Source organism: Salmo salar, unplaced genomic scaffold, assembly GCF_965601325.2.
Source record: "Salmo salar unplaced genomic scaffold, fSalSal1 ptg000615l, whole genome shotgun sequence".
Classification (NCBI taxonomy): domain Eukaryota; kingdom Metazoa; phylum Chordata; class Actinopteri; order Salmoniformes; family Salmonidae; genus Salmo; species Salmo salar.
Window position 1 is genome coordinate 721,566 of NW_027675441.1, and position 21,184 is coordinate 742,749.

Here is a 21,184-nt window from a genome sequence, read left to right on the forward strand (position 1 = left end):
TACAGTCGTTATGCTCCTATAGTTTCTGGTAATAGGCTACACCAGCAGTCGTTATGCTCCTATAGTTTCTGGTAATAGACTACAGTCGTTATGCTCCTATAGTTTCTGGTAATAGGCTACACCAGCAGTCGTTATGCTCCTATAGTTTCTGGTTATAGACTACAGTCGTTATGCTCCTATAGTTTCTGGTAATAGGCTACACCAGCAGTCGTTATGCTCCTATAGTTTCTGGTAATAGGCTACACCAGCAGTCGTTATGCTCCTATAGTTTCTGGTAATAGGCTACAGTCGTTATGCTCCTATAGTTTCTGGTAATAGGCTACACCAGCAGTCGTTATGCTCCTATAGTTTCTGGTAATAGACTACAGTCGTTATGCTCCTATACTTTCTGGTAATAGACTACACCAGCAGTCGTTATGCACCTATAGTTTCTGGTAATAGACTACACCAGCAGTCGTTATGCACCTATAGTTTCTGGTAATAGACTACACCAGCAGTCGTTATGCTCCTATAGTTTCTGGTAATAGACTACACCAGCAGTCGTTATGCTCCTATAGTTTCTGGTAATAGACTACACCAGCAGTCGTTATGCTCCTATAGTTTCTGGTAATAGGCTACACCAGCAGTCGTTGTGCTCCTATAGTTTCTGGTAATAGGCTACACCAGCAGTCGTTATGCTCCTATAGTTTCTGGTAATAGGCTACACCAGCAGTCGTTATGCTCCTATAGTTTCTGGTAATAGGCTACACCAGCAGTCGTTATGCTCCTATAGTTTCTGGTAATAGGCTACACCAGCAGTCATTATGCTCCTATAGTTTCTGGTAATAGGCTACACCAGCAGTCGTTATGCTCCTATAGTTTCTTGTAATAGGCTACACCAGCAGTAGTTATGATCCTATAGTTTCTGGTAATAGACTACACCAGCAGTCGTTATGCTCCTATAGTTTCTGGTAATAGGCTACACCAGCAGTCGTTATGCACCTATAGTTTCTGGTAATAGACTACACCAGCAGTCGTTATGCTCCTATAGTTTCTGGTAATAGACTACACCAGCAGTCGTTATGCTCCTATAGTTTCTGGTAATAGACTACACCAGCAGTCGTTATGCTCCTATAGTTTCTGGTAATAGGCTACACCAGCAGTCGTTGTGCTCCTATAGTTTCTGGTAATAGGCTACACCAGCAGTCGTTATGCTCCTATAGTTTCTGGTAATAGGCTACACCAGCAGTCGTTATGCTCCTATAGTTTCTGGTAATAGGCTACACCAGCAGTCATTATGCTCCTATAGTTTCTGGTAATAGGCTACACCAGCAGTCATTATGCTCCTATAGTTTCTGGTAATAGGCTACACCAGCAGTCGTTATGCTCCTATAGTTTCTTGTAATAGGCTACACCAGCAGTAGTTATGATCCTATAGTTTCTGGTAATAGACTACACCAGCAGTCGTTATGCTCCTATAGTTTCTGGTAAAAGGCTACACCAGCAGTCGTTATGCACCTATAGTTTCTGGTAATAGACTACACCAGCAGTCGTTATGCTCCTATAGTTTCTGGTAATAGACTACACCAGCAGTCATTATGCTCCTATAGTTTCTGGTAATAGACTACACCAGCAGTCGTTATGCTCCTATAGTTTCTGGTAATAGACTACACCAGCAGTCGTTGTGCTCCTATAGTTTCTGGTAATAGGCTACACCAGCAGTCGTTATGCTCCTATAGTTTCTGGTAATAGGCTACACCAGCAGTCGTTATGCTCCTATAGTTTCTGGTAATAGGCTACACCAGCAGTCGTTATGCTCCTATAGTTTCTGGTAATAGGCTACACCAGCAGTCATTATGCTCCTATAGTTTCTGGTAATAGGCTACACCAGCAGTCGTTATGCTCCTATAGTTTCTTGTAATAGGCTACACCAGCAGTAGTTATGATCCTATAGTTTCTGGTAATAGACTACACCAGCAGTCGTTATGCTCCTATAGTTTCTGGTAATAGGCTACACCAGCAGTAGTTATGATCCTATAGTTTCTGGTAATAGGCTACAGCAGCAGTCGTTATGCTCCTATAGTTTCTGGTAATAGGCTACACCAGCAGTCGTTATGCTCCTATAGTTTCTGGTAATAGGCTACACCAGCAGTCGTTATGCTCCTATAGTTTCTGGTAATAGGCTACACCAGCAGTCGTTATGCTCCTATAGTTTCTGGTAATAGGCTACACCAGCAGTCGTTATGCTCCTATAGTTTCTGGTAATAGGCTACACCAGCAGTCGTTATGCTCCTATAGTTTCTGGTAATAGGCTACAGTCGTTATGCTCCTATAGTTTCTGGTAATAGGCTACACCAGCAGTCGTTATGCTCCTATAGTTTCTGGTAATAGACTACAGTCGTTATGCTCCTATAGTTTCTGGTAATAGGCTACACCAGCAGTCGTTATGCTCCTATAGTTTCTGGTAATAGGCTACACCAGCAGTCGTTATGCTCCTATAGTTTCTGGTAATAGGCTACACCAGCAGTCGTTATGCTCCTATAGTTTCTGGTAATAGACTAAACCAGCAGTCGTTATGCTCCTATAGTTTCTGGTAATAGACTACACCAGCAGTCGTTATGCTCCTATAGTTTCTGGTAATAGGCTACACCAGCAGTCGTTATGCTCCTATAGTTTCTGGTAATAGACTACAGTCATTATGCTCCTATAGTTTCTGGTAATAGACTACACCAGCAGTCGTTATGCTCCTATAGTTTCTGGTAATAGGCTAGACCAGCAGTCGTTATGCTCCTATAGTTTCTGGTAATAGGCTACACCAGCAGTCGTTATGCTCCTATAGTTTCTGGTAATAGGCTACACCAGCAGTCGTTATGCTCCTATAGTTTCTGGTAATAGGCTACACCAGCAGTCGTTATGCTCCTATAGTTTCTGGTAATAGGCTACACCAGCAGTCGTTATGCTCCTATAGTTTCTGGTAATAGGCTACACCAGCAGTCGTTATGCTCCTAAAGTTTCTGGTAATAGGCTACACCAGCAGTCGTTATGCTCCTATAGTTTCTGGTAATAGGCTACACCAGCAGTCGTTATGCTCCTATAGTTTCTGGTAATAGGCTACACCAGCAGTCATTATGCTCCTATAGTTTCTGGTAATAGACTACACCAGCAGTCGTTATGCTCCTATAGTTTCTGGTAATAGACTACACCAGTAGTCGTTATGCTCCTATAGTTTCTGGTAATAGGCTACACCAGCAGTCGTTATGCTCCTATAGTTTCTTGTAATAGACTACACCAACAGTCGTTGTCCTCCTATAGTTTCTGGTAATAGGCTACACCAGCAGTCGTTATGCTCCTATAGTTTCTGGTAATAGGCTACACCAGCAGTCGTTGTGCTCCTATAGTTTCTGGTAATAGGCTACACCAGCAGTCGTTATGCTCCTATAGTTTCTGGTAATAGGCTACACCAGCAGTCGTTATGCTCCTATAGTTTCTGGTAATAGACTACACCAGCAGTCGTTATGCTCCTATTGTTTCTGGTAATAGACTACACCAGCAGTCGTTATGCTCCTATAGTTTCTGGTAATAGGCTACACCAGCAGTCGTTATGCTCCTATAGTTTCTGGTAATAGGCTACACCAGCAGTCGTTATGCTCCTATAGTTTCTGGTAATAGGCTACAGTCGTTATGCTCCTATAGTTTCTGGTAATAGGCTACACCAGCAGTCGTTATGCTCCTATAGTTTCTGGTAATAGACTACAGTCGTTATGCTCCTATAGTTTCTGGTAATAGGCTACACCAGCAGTCGTTATGCTCCTATAGTTTCTGGTTATAGACTACAGTCGTTATGCTCCTATAGTTTCTGGTAATAGGCTACACCAGCAGTCGTTATGCTCCTATAGTTTCTGGTAATAGGCTACACCAGCAGTCGTTATGCTCCTATAGTTTCTGGTAATAGGCTACAGTCGTTATGCTCCTATAGTTTCTGGTAATAGGCTACACCAGCAGTCGTTATGCTCCTATAGTTTCTGGTAATAGACTACAGTCGTTATGCTCCTATAGTTTCTGGTAATAGGCTACACCAGCAGTCGTTATGCTCCTATAGTTTCAGGTAATAGGCTACACCAGCAGTCGTTATGCTCCTATAGTTTCTGGTAATAGGCTACACCAGCAGTCGTTATGCTCCTATAGTTTCTGGTAATAGACTACACCAGCAGTCGTTATGCTCCTATAGTTTCTGGTAATAGACTACACCAGCAGTCGTTATGCTCCTATAGTTTCTGGTAATAGACTACACCAGCAGTCGTTATGCTCCTATAGTTTCTGGTAATAGGCTAGACCAGCAGTCGTTATGCTCCTATAGTTTCTGGTAATAGGCTACACCAGCAGTCGTTATGCTCCTATAGTTTCTGGTAATAGGCTACACCAGCAGTCGTTATGCTCCTATAGTTTCTGGTAATAGGCTACACCAGCAGTCGTTATGCTCCTATAGTTTCTGGTAATAGGCTACACCAGCAGTCGTTATGCTCCTAAAGTTTCTGGTAATAGGCTACACCAGCAGTCGTTATGCTCCTATAGTTTCTGGTAATAGGCTACACCAGCAGTCGTTATGCTCCTATAGTTTCTGGTAATAGGCTACACCAGCAGTCATTATGCTCCTATAGTTTCTGGTAATAGACTACACCAGCAGTCGTTATGCTCCTATAGTTTCTGGTAATAGACTACACCAGCAGTCGTTATGCTCCTATAGTTTCTGGTAATAGGCTACACCAGCAGTCGTTATGCTCCTATAGTTTCTGGTAATAGACTACACCAACAGTCGTTGTCCTCCTATAGTTTCTGGTAATAGGCTACACCAGCAGTCGTTATGCTCCTATAGTTTCTGGTAATAGGCTACACCAGCAGTCGTTATGCTCCTAAAGTTTCTGGTAATAGGCTACACCAGCAGTCGTTATGCTCCTATAGTTTCTGGTAATAGGCTACACCAGCAGTCGTTATGCTCCTATAGTTTCTGGTAATAGGCTACACCAGCAGTCATTATGCTCCTATAGTTTCTGGTAATAGACTACACCAGCAGTCGTTATGCTCCTATAGTTTCTGGTAATAGACTACACCAGCAGTCGTTATGCTCCTATAGTTTCTGGTAATAGGCTACACCAGCAGTCGTTATGCTCCTATAGTTTCTGGTAATAGACTACACCAACAGTCGTTGTCCTCCTATAGTTTCTGGTAATAGGCTACACCAGCAGTCGTTATGCTCCTATAGTTTCTGGTAATAGGCTACACCAGCAGTCGTTGTGCTCCTATAGTTTCTGGTAATAGGCTACACCAGCAGTCGTTATGCTCCTATAGTTTCTGGTAATAGACTACACCAACAGTCGTTGTCCTCCTATAGTTTCTGGTAATAGGCTACACCAGCAGTCGTTATGCTCCTATAGTTTCTGGTAATAGGCTACACCAGCAGTCGTTATGCTCCTAAAGTTTCTGGTAATAGGCTACACCAGCAGTCGTTATGCTCCTATAGTTTCTGGTAATAGGCTACACCAGCAGTCGTTATGCTCCTATAGTTTCTGGTAATAGGCTACAGTCGTTATGCTCCTATAGTTTCTGGTAATAGGCTACACCAGCAGTCGTTATGCTCCTATAGTTTCTGGTAATAGACTACAGTCGTTATGCTCCTATAGTTTCTGGTAATAGGCTACACCAGCAGTCGTTATGTTCCTATAGTTTCTGGTAATAGGCTACACCAGCAGTCGTTATGCTCCTATAGTTTCTGGTAATAGGCTACACCAGCAGTCGTTATGCTCCTATAGTTTCTGGTAATAGGCTACACCAGCAGTCGTTATGTTCCTATAGTTTCTGGTAATAGGCTACACCAGCAGTCGTTATGCTCCTATAGTTTCTGGTAATAGGCTACACCAGCAGTCGTTATGCTCCTATACTTTCTGGTAATAGACTACACCAGCAGTCGTTATGCTCCTATAGTTTCTGGTAATAGGCTACACCAGCAGTCGTTATGCACCTATAGTTTCTGGTAATAGACTACACCAGCAGTCGTTATGCTCCTATAGTTTCTGGTAATAGACTACACCAGCAGTCGTTATGCTCCTATAGTTTCTGGTAATAGACTACACCAGCAGTCGTTATGCTCCTATAGTTTCTGGTAATAGACTACACCAGCAGTCGTTGTGCTCCTATAGTTTCTGGTAATAGGCTACACCAGCAGTCGTTATGCTCCTATAGTTTCTGGTAATAGGCTACACCAGCAGTCGTTATGCTCCTATAGTTTCTGGTAATAGGCTACACCAGCAGTCGTTATGCTCCTATAGTTTCTGGTAATAGGCTACACCAGCAGTCATTATGCTCCTATAGTTTCTGGTAATAGGCTACACCAGCAGTCGTTATGCTCCTATAGTTTCTTGTAATAGGCTACACCAGCAGTAGTTATGATCCTCTATTTTCTGGTAATAGACTACACCAGCAGTCGTTATGCTCCTATAGTTTCTGGTAATAGGCTACACCAGCAGTCGTTATGCTCCTATAGTTTCTGGTAATAGGCTACACTAGCAGTCGTTATGCTCCTATAGTTTCTGGTAATAGGCTACACCAGCAGTCGTTATGCTCCTATAGTTTCTGGTAATAGGCTACACCAGCAGTCGTTATGCTCCTATAGTTTCTGGTAATAGGCTACACCAGCAGTCGTTATGCTCCTATAGTTTCTGGTAATAGGCTACAGTCGTTATGCTCCTATAGTTTCTGGTAATAGGCTACACCAGCAGTCGTTATGCTCCTATAGTTTCTGGTAATAGACTACAGTCGTTATGCTCCTATAGTTTCTGGTAATAGGCTACACCAGCAGTCGTTATGCTCCTATAGTTTCTGGTAATAGGCTACACCAGCAGTCGTTATGCTCCTATAGTTTCTGGTAATAGGCTACACCAGCAGTCGTTATGCTCCTATAGTTTCTGGTAATAGACTAAACCAGCAGTCGTTATGCTCCTATAGTTTCTGGTAATAGACTACACCAGCAGTCGTTATGCTCCTATAGTTTCTGGTAATAGGCTACACCAGCAGTCGTTATGCTCCTATAGTTTCTGGTAATAGACTACAGTCATTATGCTCCTATAGTTTCTGGTAATAGACTACACCAGCAGTCGTTATGCTCCTATAGTTTCTGGTAATAGGCTACACCAGCAGTCGTTATGCTCCTATAGTTTCTGGTAATAGGCTACACCAGCAGTCGTTATGCTCCTATAGTTTCTGGTAATAGGCTACACCAGCAGTCGTTATGCTCCTATAGTTTCTGGTAATAGGCTACACCAGCAGTCGTTATGCTCCTAAAGTTTCTGGTAATAGGCTACACCAGCAGTCGTTATGCTCCTATAGTTTCTGGTAATAGGCTACACCAGCAGTCGTTATGCTCCTATAGTTTCTGGTAATAGGCTATACCAGCAGTCATTATGCTCCTATAGTTTCTGGTAATAGACTACACCAGCAGTCGTTATGCTCCTATAGTTTCTGGTAATAGACTACACCAGTAGTCGTTATGCTCCTATAGTTTCTGGTAATAGGCTACACCAGCAGTCGTTATGCTCCTATAGTTTCTGGTAATAGACTACACCAACAGTCGTTGTCCTCCTATAGTTTCTGGTAATAGGCTACACCAGCAGTCGTTATGCTCCTATAGTTTCTGGTAATAGGCTACACCAGCAGTCGTTGTGCTCCTATAGTTTCTGGTAATAGGCTACACCAGCAGTCGTTATGCTCCTATAGTTTCTGGTAATAGGCTACACCAGCAGTCGTTATGCTCTTATAGTTTCTGGTAATAGACTACACCAGCAGTCGTTATGCTCCTATTGTTTCTGGTAATAGACTACACCAGCAGTCGTTATGCTCCTATAGTTTCTGGTAATAGGCTACACCAGCAGTCGTTATGCTCCTATAGTTTCTGGTAATAGGCTACACCAGCAGTCGTTATGCTCCTATAGTTTCTGGTAATAGGCTACAGTCGTTATGCTCCTATAGTTTCTGGTAATAGGCTACACCAGCAGTCGTTATGCTCCTATAGTTTCTGGTAATAGACTACAGTCGTTATGCTCCTATAGTTTCTGGTAATAGGCTACACCAGCAGTCGTTATGCTCCTATAGTTTCTGGTAATAGACTACAGTCGTTATGCTCCTATAGTTTCTGGTAATAGGCTACACCAGCAGTCGTTATGCTCCTATAGTTTCTGGTAATAGGCTACACCAGCAGTCGTTATGCTCCTATAGTTTCTGGTAATAGGCTACAGTCGTTATGCTCCTATAGTTTCTGGTAATAGGCTACACCAGCAGTCGTTATGCTCCTATAGTTTCTGGTAATAGACTACAGTCGTTATGCTCCTATAGTTTCTGGTAATAGGCTACACCAGCAGTCGTTATGCTCCTATAGTTTCTGGTAATAGGCTACACCAGCAGTCGTTATGCTCCTATAGTTTCTGGTAATAGGCTACACCAGCAGTCGTTATGCTCCTATAGTTTCTGGTAATAGACTACACCAGCAGTCGTTATGCTCCTATAGTTTCTGGTAATAGACTACACCAGCAGTCGTTATGCTCCTATAGTTTCTGGTAATAGACTACAGTCATTATGCTCCTATAGTTTCTGGTAATAGACTACACCAGCAGTCGTTATGCTCCTATAGTTTCTGGTAATAGGCTAGACCAGCAGTCGTTATGCTCCTATAGTTTCTGGTAATAGGCTACACCAGCAGTCGTTATGCTCCTATAGTTTCTGGTAATAGGCTACACCAGCAGTCGTTATGCTCCTATAGTTTCTGGTAATAGGCTACACCAGCAGTCGTTATGCTCCTATAGTTTCTGGTAATAGGCTACACCAGCAGTCGTTATGCTCCTATAGTTTCTGGTAATAGGCTACACCAGCAGTCGTTATGCTCCTAAAGTTTCTGGTAATAGGCTACACCAGCAGTCGTTATGCTCCTATAGTTTCTGGTAATAGGCTACACCAGCAGTCGTTATGCTCCTATAGTTTCTGGTAATAGGCTACACCAGCAGTCATTATGCTCCTATAGTTTCTGGTAATAGACTACACCAGCAGTCGTTATGCTCCTATAGTTTCTGGTAATAGACTACACCAGCAGTCGTTATGCTCCTATAGTTTCTGGTAATAGGCTACACCAGCAGTCGTTATGCTCCTATAGTTTCTGGTAATAGACTACACCAACAGTCGTTGTCCTCCTATAGTTTCTGGTAATAGGCTACACCAGCAGTCGTTATGCTCCTATAGTTTCTGGTAATAGGCTACACCAGCAGTCGTTATGCTCCTATAGTTTCTGGTAATAGGCTACACCAGCAGTCGTTATGCTCCTATAGTTTCTGGTAATAGACTACAGTCGTTATGCTCCTATAGTTTCTGGTAATAGACTACACCAGCAGTCGTTATGCTCCTATTGTTTCTGGTAATAGACTACACCAGCAGTCGTTATGCTCCTATAGTTTCTGGTAATAGGCTACACCAGCAGTCGTTATGCTCCTATAGTTTCTGGTAATAGGCTACACCAGCAGTCGTTATGCTCCTATAGTTTCTGGTAATAGACTACACCAGCAGTCGTTATGCTCCTATAGTTTCTGGTAATAGACTACAGTCGTTATGCTCCTATAGTTTCTGGTAATAGGCTACACCAGCAGTCGTTATGCTCCTATAGTTTCTGGTAATAGACTACAGTCGTTATGCTCCTATAGTTTCTGGTAATAGGCTACACCAGCAGTCGTTATGCTCCTATAGTTTCTGGTAATAGGCTACACCAGCAGTCGTTATGCTCCTATAGTTTCTGGTAATAGGCTACACCAGCAGTCGTTATGCTCCTATAGTTTCTGGTAATAGGCTACACCAGCAGACGTTATGCTCCTAAAGTTTCTGGTAATAGGCTACACCAGCAGTCGTTATGCTCCTATAGTTTCTGGTAATAGGCTACACCAGCAGTCGTTATGCTCCTATAGTTTCTGGTAATAGGCTACACCAGCAGTCGTTATGCTCCTATAGTTTCTGGTAATAGGCTACACCAGCAGTCGTTATGCTCCTATAGTTTCTGGTAATAGGCTACACCAGCAGTCATTATGCTCCTATAGTTTCTGGTAATAGGCTACACCAGCAGCCAGCAACCTTTTCCATTTGGTGCCAATTTATCTGACCATTTCTACTGATCTGGTGCCAGTTAAGATTTTCATATTCACATTTTACTGGAACAGTTTCATTTAATTTATAGTATTAATAATAATTATAATAGTCTTTGTATCTCAACATCATTCTCTGTGGTTAATCTACATTCTATTTAAATTAAAATGATAAATAAATAAACATTTTTATTGCCATTGCTAAGTTTTTTTTAAATAACCTACATAAAGCCCAAACATTTTAACATTGCAGGCTGGAGGTGGAAAATATATCCTGATAAAAATAAATACCAAATACTTATTTCCCTCATTATGCAAATCATTTTATAACATTTTTGACATGCGTTTTTCTGTATTTTTTTGTTATTCTGTCTCTCATTGTTCAAATAAACCTACCATTAAAATTATAGACTGATCATTTCTTTGTCAGTGTGCAAACGTACAAAATCAGCAGGGGATCAAATACTTTTTTTCCCTCACTTTACACTACATCCATAACTAGTGGTTTCCTCATTACCAGATACACTACATCCATAACTAGTGGTTTCCTCATTACCAGATATACTACATCCATAACTAGTGGTTTCCTCATTACCAAATATACTACATCCATAACTAGTGGTTTCCTCATTAGCAGATATAGTACATCCATAACTAGTGGTTTCCTCATTACCAGATATACTACATCCATAACTAGTGGTTTCCTCATTACCAGATATACTACATCCATAACTAGCGGTTTCCTCATTAGCAAGGAGGTGTTTCTGCAATCAAATTGTGTGTGCATCGCCCTCGTGCTGCAATTTTAGCAAACACAGAAAGGGGCCTATATTGGAGACCAAAAGTTGTCTGGCACACTGCTTAGAGGTTCAACAACATGAATTACTTATTTCCAGTCTACAATCTTAGATGTTACTACTAATGTGAAAACAAGACAAAATATGACTATTGTTGCTCATTTTAAGACAATTGTCAAAAAATCATTACATTCATTACAGACGTCAATTGTTGTACTACAACATGGCTACGCTGTTGGCATCACCTTTTACAGTGGATTTCTGCTGTTGTGGGGCTTTAACCATCTGTATGACTTTGTTGTTCACACAGGAGAGAGACGTGACTATCGTGGATCCTCTGGGGAGCCTCAACAACCTCATGATGGTGACGAGGCAGAGAAGAGTCTCTCCAGATCAGAACACCTCAAGAAACACCCGCAGAGATCCACAGGGAAGATAATTCACCTCTCTGACTGTGGGAAGAGATTCACCTCATCAGGCATTAAAATTCATCGGAGAAGCCACACAGTAGAGAAAGCTTATTGCTGTACTCAATGTGGGAAGAGTTTTGATACATCTAGCCATCTTATTGTACACCAAAGAACACACACAGGAGAGAAATCGTATAGCTGTGATGAATGTGGGAAGAGTTTTACTCAATCAACCAGCCTGAAATTCCACCAGAGAACACGCACAGGAGAGAAACCTTTTAGCTGTGATCAATGTGGGAAGAGTTTTGTTCAATCTGGCCATCTGAAGAGACACCAGAAAACACACACAGGAGAGAAATCTCATGGCTGTGACCAGAGATAATCTGATAAAAGATCTCTGATCAAATATCAGAAAATACATGGAGTTGTTTCATGATATCAATGAATTAATGTCACAATGTAGAATGTTTAAACATTGTAGTAGGAGTATTTTAATGATGTCACAATGTAGAACCCTAAACGTTTGTCCCCTGTTCTATTGATTTCAGCATGATATGGATATTAGCCTCAGGGGGGAAATCCAGGCTCTGAAATGGAAGAGTTACTATTTATGTGATTTAACAAAAAGTGACTAACAAAAAAAGAGTTGTGTTACACTTACCACGTTGGTGACCCACTTGAATCAAAATGCAACACTTCAAAATGTGTTGCATTTACAAATTGTCCTCTAACCAGGGATGTACACATTATTCCCAGATTCCGTGTGGTTTTTGAGCAGTTAGTTTTAACAGGATGTGCAACCTCATCTCCCTCCTCTCTGCACAAATGATTTCAACATGATATCGATGAGTTATGACAAATAAGTGTTGTGTTCTTTTGTTTAGTGACCCCTAAATTTAAATGCATCACTCCAAAATGTAGCTGACTGTCTTCTGCAGGTTGTCCTCTAACCAGTGAGGTAAAATATATCTCCCATTTCCATGTGTTTTTTAGTTGTGTTAGTTTCAACAGCACGTACAACCTGATTTCCCCCCTAATCGATATCAGTGATTTATTGCTACTTGTGCAGTTTATAAGGAGCTTGTTTAAAAAAATACAAGTAATATGATTATTGTGGCAGATGTTTGTGTGTAAATACCACATGTTATGTTTAGGTTTTCAATTTATCCCAAACTGTTTCTGCATATTAGTTATTGATTTGGACATGTTAAAACTATGACATTGGGGATATCCCACCTAGCAAAATGTCATTGAAAAGACGAGAGTTCTAGAGTTTTCCCCCCAAAATGTTATTATTATTTAGAAATGTTTTTTCTTGTTTTTAATTGTTGACAGCCAGTAGACACCATGTTTATATTGGTGAAGGTGAAGCATTGTAGTTGATTATAATGTGAAATAGAAGTTGTTTTCTGTTGGTGGTGAGCAAACTTGTTCAACAAAAATATAGGATATATTTGTTGTCTTAAGGGGGAAGGTGTTACAGGCTTTGGTTTTTCCATTTATGTTTTGAGGTTATATCTCGTTAGCCCGTCTAGCCCGTTAGGACGTCTAGCTCGTTAGCACGTAGGACGCACTGATTGGTGTCACCTCGTTAGTCAGTATGTGTTACACCTGTGCTGGCTTGTCCATCTCGTTAGTGGGAAGGTGTTTCACCTGAGCTGGTCCAGGTTCTATTTAAGAGTGTCTGGCCCAGTGCTCCAGTTGTCTTGATACATGTGGAGAGTCAACACCTTTAGTTGCTCCACCTTTTTGGTTTACTTCCTGTCTTTAAGTTTGGTGTGGGATTTTCTTTTGTTTTCCTCTTCTTGGGCAGATTTAGTGGGTCTCATGGTGGGTGTCTTTTAGGTCCCAGTCATGTACATTTACATTTAAGTCATTTAGCAGACGCTCTTATCCAGAGCGACTTACAAATTGGTGCATTCACCTTATGATATCCAGTGGAACAACCACTTTACAATAGTGCATCTAAATCTTTTAAGGAGGGGGGTTAGAAGGATTACTTTATCCTATCCTAGGTATTCCTTAAAGAGGTGGGGTTTCAGGTGTCTCCGGAAGGTGGTGATTGACTCCGCTGTCCTGGCGTCGTGAGGGAGCTTGTTCCACCATTGGGGTGCCAGAGCAGCGAACAGTTTTGACTGGGCTGAGCGGGAATCGTGCTTCCTCAGAGGTAGGGGGGCCAGCAGGCCAGAGGTGGATGAACGCAGTGCCCTTGTTTGGGTGTAGGGCCTGATCAGAGCCTGAAGGTATGGAGGTGCCGTTCCCTTCACAGCTCCGTAGGCAATCACCATGGTTTTGTAGCGGATGCGAGCTTCAACTGGAAGCCAGTGGAGAGAGCGGAGGAGCGGGGTGACGTGAGAGAACTTGGGAAGGTTGAAAACCAGACGGGCTGCGGCGTTCTGGATGAGTTGTAGGGGTTTAATGGCACAGGCAGGGAGCCCAGCCAACAGCGAGTTGCAGTAATCCAGACGGGAGATGACAAGTGCCTGGATTAGGACCTGCGCCGCTTCCTGTGTGAGGCAGGGTCATACTCTGCGAATGTTGTAGAGCATGAACCTACAGGATCGGGTCAACGCCTTGATGTTAGTGGAGAACGACAGGGTGTTGTCCAGGATCACGCCAAGGTTCTTAGCACTCTGGGAGGAGGACACAAGGGAGTTGTCAACCGTGATGGCGAGATCATGGAACGGGCAGTCCTTCCCCGGGAGGAAGAGCAGCTCCGTCTTGCCGAGGTTCAGCTTGAGCTGGTGATCCGTCATCCACACTGATATGTCTGCCAGACATGCAGAAATGCGATTCGCCGCCTGGTTATCAGAAGGGGGAAAGGAGAAGATTAATTGTGTGTCGTCTGCATAGCAATGATAGGAGAGACCATGTGAGGATATGACAGTAGGTTAAAAGGGGTGTATCTTGGCTGTAAAAGACCTTTGTACTTTTGTCTCGTGGCTCTCAACGAATCATCTGGGGGTGATTCATCTCTCAACGAATCATCTGGGGGGATTTGTTGACCAGCCATCATTATCATAGGGCACCCAATTGATTCATTTTGTATGTGTACGTTGTATTGCCCTGCTCCATTATTAAGTGATTAAAGATTTAGTTTAAGAATAACTCTGACTTGTGATAAGTTTGTCTCCTCAATTGATTTTAAAGAAAATAACCACCACATTTGGGGATGTGAATCTTGACTTGGTGACCGCTCCTGATGACCTGGGTAAATGGTGCACGAGGGATCCCTCTAACTTGGGATCTCAGGGAGACCACACTGCGGGAACAGAGCAAATGGACCCACCTTGCAGCGAGCCGAGTGGATACCACATCTCGAACATAGTTTTAAAAAAATAAAGAGGTGAGCGAAACGCGCAAAGTGGAGTTTATAGAAAGTCCTCGTAGGCTCTGAGTGTGTATTCCTGTGTGGAGGTGTAAACAGGGCCCAGTCAGGAGGCTCTGAGTGTGTATTCCTGTGTGGAGGTGTAAACAGGGCCCAGTCAGTAGGCTCTGAGTGTGTGTTCCTGTGTGGAGGTGTAAACAGGGCCCAGTCAGTAGGCTCTGAGTGTGTATTCCTGTGTGGAGGTGTAAACAGGGCCCAGTCAGTAGGCTCTGAGTGTGTATTCCTGTGTAGAGGTGTAAACAGGGCCCAGTCAGGAGGCTCTGAGTGTGTATTCCTGTGTAGAGGTGTAAACAGGGCCCAGTCAGGAGGCTCTGAGTGTGTATTCCTGTGTGGAGGTGTAAACAGGGCCCAGTCAGTAGGCTCTGAGTGTGTATTCCTGTGTGGAGGTGTAAACAGGGCCCAGTCAGTAGGCTCTGAGTGTGTGTTCCTGTGTGGAGGTGTAAACAGGGCCCAGTCAGTAGGCTCTGAGTGTGTATTCCTGTGTAGAGGTGTAAACAGGGCCCAGTCAGGAGGCTCTGAGTGTGTATTCCTGTGTGGAGGTGTAAACAGGGCCCAGTCAGTAGGCTCTGAGTGTGTATTCCTGTGTGGAGGTGTAAACAGGGCCCAGTCAGTAGGCTGAGTGTGTATTCCTGTGTGGAGGTGTAAACAGGGCCCAGTCAGGAGGCTCTGAGTGTGTATTCCTGTGTGGAGGTGTAAACAGGGCCCAGTCAGTAGGCTCTGAGTGTGTATTCCTGTGTGGAGGTGTAAACAGGGCCCAGTCAGTAGGCTCTGAGTGTGTATTCCTGTGTGGAGGTGTAAACAGGGCCCAGTCAGGAGGCTCTGAGTGTGTATTCCTGTGTGGAGGTGTAAACAGGGCCCAGTCAGGAGGCTCTGAGTGTGTATTCCTGTGTGGAGGTGTAAACAGGGCCCAGTCAGTAGGCTCTGAGTGTGTATTCCTGTGTGGAGGTGTAAACAGGGCCCAGTCAGTAGGCTCTGAGTGTGTATTCCTGTGTGGAGGTGTAAACAGGGCCCAGTCAGTAGGCTCTGAGTGTGTATTCCTGTGTGAGGGGCACCTTGGAGGCGTAAACAGGGCCCAGTCAGTGGAGGATGATCTGAGAGTCAGTCGACTCAGACACCTATCATTGGTCGGTTGCGGGCGACCTAGAGCTGTCCTGACACTGAATTGATCACAGTGGGGATTGGTCTGTAGGGGTGAGGGGCCAGGGTGACTGTGGGTTCTGTGTGAAACACGGTACCTGGTTAAACTCTATTGGAAGAAGGACCTCATTCTGAAAAGTGTCTGTGTGACTCTCAGAAGTGGTGAATTCCAATGATTTTAAACGTGCTGCCAGGTATGCCCTGGGTTCGGTCATTTAGCGTTAAATATCTAGAATCTGTGTGAACGAGATGACAACTAGAATCTGTGTGAACGAGATGACAACTAGAATCTGTGTGAACGAGATGACAACTAGAATCTGTGTGAACGAGATGACAACTAGAATCTGTGTTTACTAGTTAAGACCATTTATGATATAGTACAAGATAGTAAGGTGCACCTGTAATTGTTTTAAACATGTAATTATTTTAAACCTGGACCCCATTACATATTTTCTGATATGAGAGTTGTGTGACTGTGATATGAGAGTTGTGTGACTGTGGTATGAGAGTTGTGTGACTGTGGTATGAGAGTTGTGTGACTGTGGTATGAGAGTTGTGTGACTGTGATATGAGAGTTGTGTGACTGAGTCATAATCTGATGTTTGGATAGTAACAGAGATCTATAGTTCCTCCTAGAGATCTATAGTTCCTCCTAGAGGTCTATAGTTCCTCCTAGAGATCTATAGTTCCTCCTAGAGATCTATAGTTCCTCCTAGAGATCTATAGTTCCTCACAGAGATCTATAGTTCCTCCTAGAGATCTATAGTTCCTCCTAGAGATCTATAGTTCCTCACAGAGATCTATAGTTCCTCACAGAGATCTATAGTTCCTCACAGAGATCTATAGTTCCTCCTAGAGATCTATAGTTCCTCCTAGAGATCTATAGTTCCTCCTAGAGATCTATAGTTCCTCCTAGAGATCTATAGTTCCTCCTAGAGATCTATAGTTCCTTTAGAGATCTGTAGTTCCTCACAGAGATCTATAGTTCCTCCTAGAGATCTATAGTTCCTCATAGAGATCTATAGTTCCTCCTAGAGATCTATAGTTCCTCCTAGAGGTCTATAGTTCCTCCTAGAGGTCTATAGTTCCTCCTAGAGATCTATAGTTCCTCCTAGAGATCTATAGTTGCTCCTAGAGATCTATAGTTCCTCCTAGAGATCTATAGTTCTTCCTAGAGATCTATAGTTCCTCCTAGAGGTCTATAGTTCCTCCTAGAGATCTATAGTTCCTCCTCTATAGTTCCTCCTAGAGATCTATAGTTCCTCCTAGAGATCTATAGTTCCTCCTAGAGATCTATAGTTCTTCCTAGAGGTCTATAGTTCCTCCTAGAGATCTATAGTTCCTCCTAGAGATCTATAGTTCCTCCTAGAGATCTATAGTTCCACCTAGAGGTCTATAGTTCCTCCTAGAGATCTATAGTTCCTCCTAGAGGTCTATAGTTCCACCTAGAGGTCTATAGTTCCTCCTAGAGGTCTATAGTTCCTCCTAGAGGTCTATAGTTCCACCTAGAGGTCTATAGTTCCTCCTAGAGGTCTATAGTTCCTCCTAGAGGTCTATAGTTCCTCCTAGAGGTCTATAGTTCCTCCTAGAGGTCTATAGTTCCTCCTAGAGATCTATAGTTCCTCATATAGAAATATGCTTAATCAGATGATTGACATGTGGATAATAAGCTTTATTATAACGTTATCTTGGGGTTCCATTCCTTCACTGCCCATCATAGAAGATCACGGGGTGGTATTGAGAGGGGGATGATATTTTAGAAAGCAGCGGAAGGTCTATAGTTCCTGGGAGGCTTGATTTTGCCGTGGTCTCTGGGAGGTTAGAGAACCGTTGAGGATCCCATGGTCATTGTCATGGAAACTAAAGTTTATTTTTGGTTCCGCTGGGAGGATGTTTGGAGAGCTGCTTCGTTGCTATGGAGAGTCCCTGAAAAAGCAAATGGAATGGTTGTCGTGACTACCTGAGAATTTCTTACGTTTTATATGGATTCTGTGAATATATGAAAATATGACGAATTGTATGTGTGTATAATGATTACTAGAGATTTGATGAAGTAATACTGGGAATATAATTAGAAACAATTTAAACAACCCATATGTAGACGAACGTAGGCTTTGAGTTGGTATCTTTAATGGATCATTTCATAAAGATGAGGTTTAAGCATTATTAAACTGTCTACAAAGTCTGAGCAGTTGTCTCAGAAACTGATGGGAGTGTGTCCACTTTAGGGTAAGTTACCCAAACAATGTAACTATAAAACGCTTATTGGATTTTCTCCGTCCGGGTACTATATTTCAAATACATGTAAATCTACATTTGAAATGGGGGGGGGGGGGGGGTTCTTCCTGGTATGAGAGGAGTTGGGGGGGAGTTTAGTTAGTTAGTTAGTTAACGAAGCTAACATTAGCTAGTTCATTATCACAAAAGTGAGAACTGCTCTAGATTGGAAACTTACGTTAATGAGTGTAAAGCCATATTGTCTTTATGGAAACGATATACAATATATGGGAATGAATATAGTTGAGGAAATAATCCAAACCTAGTTGTGCCTAGTTAGGACATAACGTTAGCTAGCTAGCTAACGGTACTGTACTGTAGCTCATACAACGCCGACGGTCAAACCCGGCTTTCTAATATTAACGTTAATTAACTATAGTAACGTTATGGAAGATATTCACAGAAAACTATCATTGTCTTCGTTATTCATTATTAGTATGTTATATTATTATAATACATTATTTCGAGACATATTCAGAGCCAAACATCAACACAACTTAACCTTTTTAACTTTTGTCGCATCCAAACTTGTCACCATCGTTTTCAGTTGTAATTGCGAAGTTCCCGGAAGAAGTCCAGCAACAACGGAGGTTCCTCGATGAACCCACCTTCTAACAAGTTCTTTGAAGAACCTTTTGGGGCTGTTTTTCATTGACCAAGAACCCTACGGTTCTTAGGGGATCTGAGAACAACTCCAGTTGAACCCTTCATTTTTAGAGTGTAGTCGGCTCTATTTACTCTCAGATTCAAACATGATGATTAGTATCAACGATCAAGTCAGCTGCTGCTGCTCCAATACAGTATGAGGTGAGACGGTGAACTGATGTTGAACTGGGCAGTCAGCTGCTGCTGCTCCAATACAATATGAGGTGAGACGGTGAACTGATGTTGAACTGGGCAGTCAGCTGCTGCTGCTCCAATATAGTATGAGGTGAGACGGTGAACTGATGTTGAACTGGGCAGTCACTCATTCATTCTGTACTATGAGTCTATCAAATCAAATTGAATTTGACCTTACAGTGAAATGCTTACTTACAAGCCCCTAACCAACAATGCAGTTTTAAAAAGCACAAATAAGAATACTAAATAAAAGGAACAAGTAATTAAAGAGCAGAAGTTAAATAACAATAGCTAGACTATATACAGGGGGTACTGGTACAGAGTCAATGTGGGGGCTATATACAGGGGGTACCGGTACAGAGTCAATGTGGAGGCTATATACAGGGGTACCGGTACAGAGTCAATGTGGAGGCTATATACAGGGTATTATGGTACAGAGTCAATGTGGAGGCTATATACAGGGGGTACCGGTACAGAGTCAATGTGGAGGCTATATACAGGGGGTACCGGTACAGAGTCAATGTGGAGGCTATATACAGGGGGTACCGGTACAGAGTCAATGTGGGGGCTATATACAGGGGTACCGGTACAGAGTCAATGTGGAGGCTATATACAGGGGTACCGGTACAGAGTCAATGTGGAGGCTATATACAGGGTGTACCGGTACAGAGTCAATGTGTGGGGGCACCGGTTAGTCGAGGTAATTGAATATGTACATGTAGGTAGAGTTATTAAAGTGACTATGCATAGATGATAACAGAGTGTGTGTGGGGGGGGGGGGGGGGGCTTCCTCTGACACCGCCTGGTAAAGAGGTCCTGTATGGCAGGAATCTTGGCCCCAGTGATGTACTGGGCTGTACGCACTACCCTCTGTAGTGCCTTGCGGTCGGAGGCAGAGCAGTTGCCATACCAGGCAGGGATGTAACCAGTCAGGATGCTCTCGATTGTGCAGCTGTAGAACCTTTTGAGGATCTGAGGACCCATGCTAAATCTTTTCAGTCTCCTGAGGGGGAATAGGTTTTGTCATGCCCTCTTCACGACTGTCTTGGTGTGCTTGGACCATGATAGTTTGTTAGTGATGTGGACACCAAGGAACTTGAAGCTCTCAACCTGCTCCACTACAGCCCCGTCGATGAGAATGGGGGCGTGCTCAGTCTTCCTTTTCCTGTAGTCCACAATCATCTCCTTTGTCTTGATCACGTTGAGGGAGAGGTTGTTGTCCTGGGACCACACGGCCAGGTCTCTGACCTCCCTATAGGCTGTCTCATCGTTGTTGGTGATCAGGCCTACCACTGTTGTGGCATCGGCAAACTTAATAATGGTGTTGGAGTCGTGCCTGGCTGTGCAGTCATGAGTGAACAGGGAGTACAGGAGGGGGCTGAGCACGCACCCCTGAGGGGCCCCTGTGTTGAGGATCAGTGTGGCGGATGTGTTGTTACCTACCTTTAAAAAACATTAGCTGGCGCACACCCAGAAGAATAGTTTGTGAGGAGGTCCTGACTAATGGCGAATAAACTATAAACTATCAAAATAAAGTTGCACACTCCATGTATAAACTCCCAGCAATTGAATGGGTATTTACCAACGTTTCAGCATCACTATGCCTTCTTCAGGGTGATGTCATCAATACTTGAACCAGGTTATGTAGACAAACAGTGCAATTAGTGCAACCAATGACAATAGAGGGGTGTGTCATAATGATTTAGTTAATTAAAATGAATTAGTGAAACTGTTAAATAGTATATGACATTAAATATTTTACTGTATTGTTATCATATAGAAACATCATGGAATATTGTACATCATATTAAATATATTACTCTATTGTTATCATATAGAAACATCATGGAATATTATACATCATATTAAATATATTACTCTATTGTTATCATATAGAAACATCATGGAATATTGTACATCATATTAAATATATTACTCTATTGTTATCATATAGAAACATCATGGAATATTGTACATCATATTAAATATATTACTCTATTGTTATCATATAGAAACATCATGGAATATTGTACATCATATTAAATATATTACTCTATTGTTATCATATAGAAACATCATGGAATATTATACATCATATTAAATATATTACTCTATTGTTATCATATAGAAACATCATGGAATATTATACATCATATTAAATATATTACTCTATTGTTATCATATAGAAAC

At 42.5% G+C, this 21,184-nt stretch overlaps 1 protein-coding gene across 1 annotated transcript in view; it reads left to right on the forward strand.

The window, feature by feature from the left end:
* LOC145876893 (uncharacterized) overlaps window positions 1-14,454 on the forward strand; it is a 62,064-nt gene extending 47,610 nt beyond the window's left edge. The window contains exon 2 of the mRNA XM_082972229.1: window positions 11,253-14,454. Within this exon, the coding sequence (XP_082828355.1) occupies window positions 11,253-11,734 (482 nt within the window). The 3' untranslated portion in view covers window positions 11,735-14,454. The remainder of the gene's footprint in view (window positions 1-11,252) is intronic.
* Window positions 14,455-21,184: the final 6,730 nt, after the last annotated feature.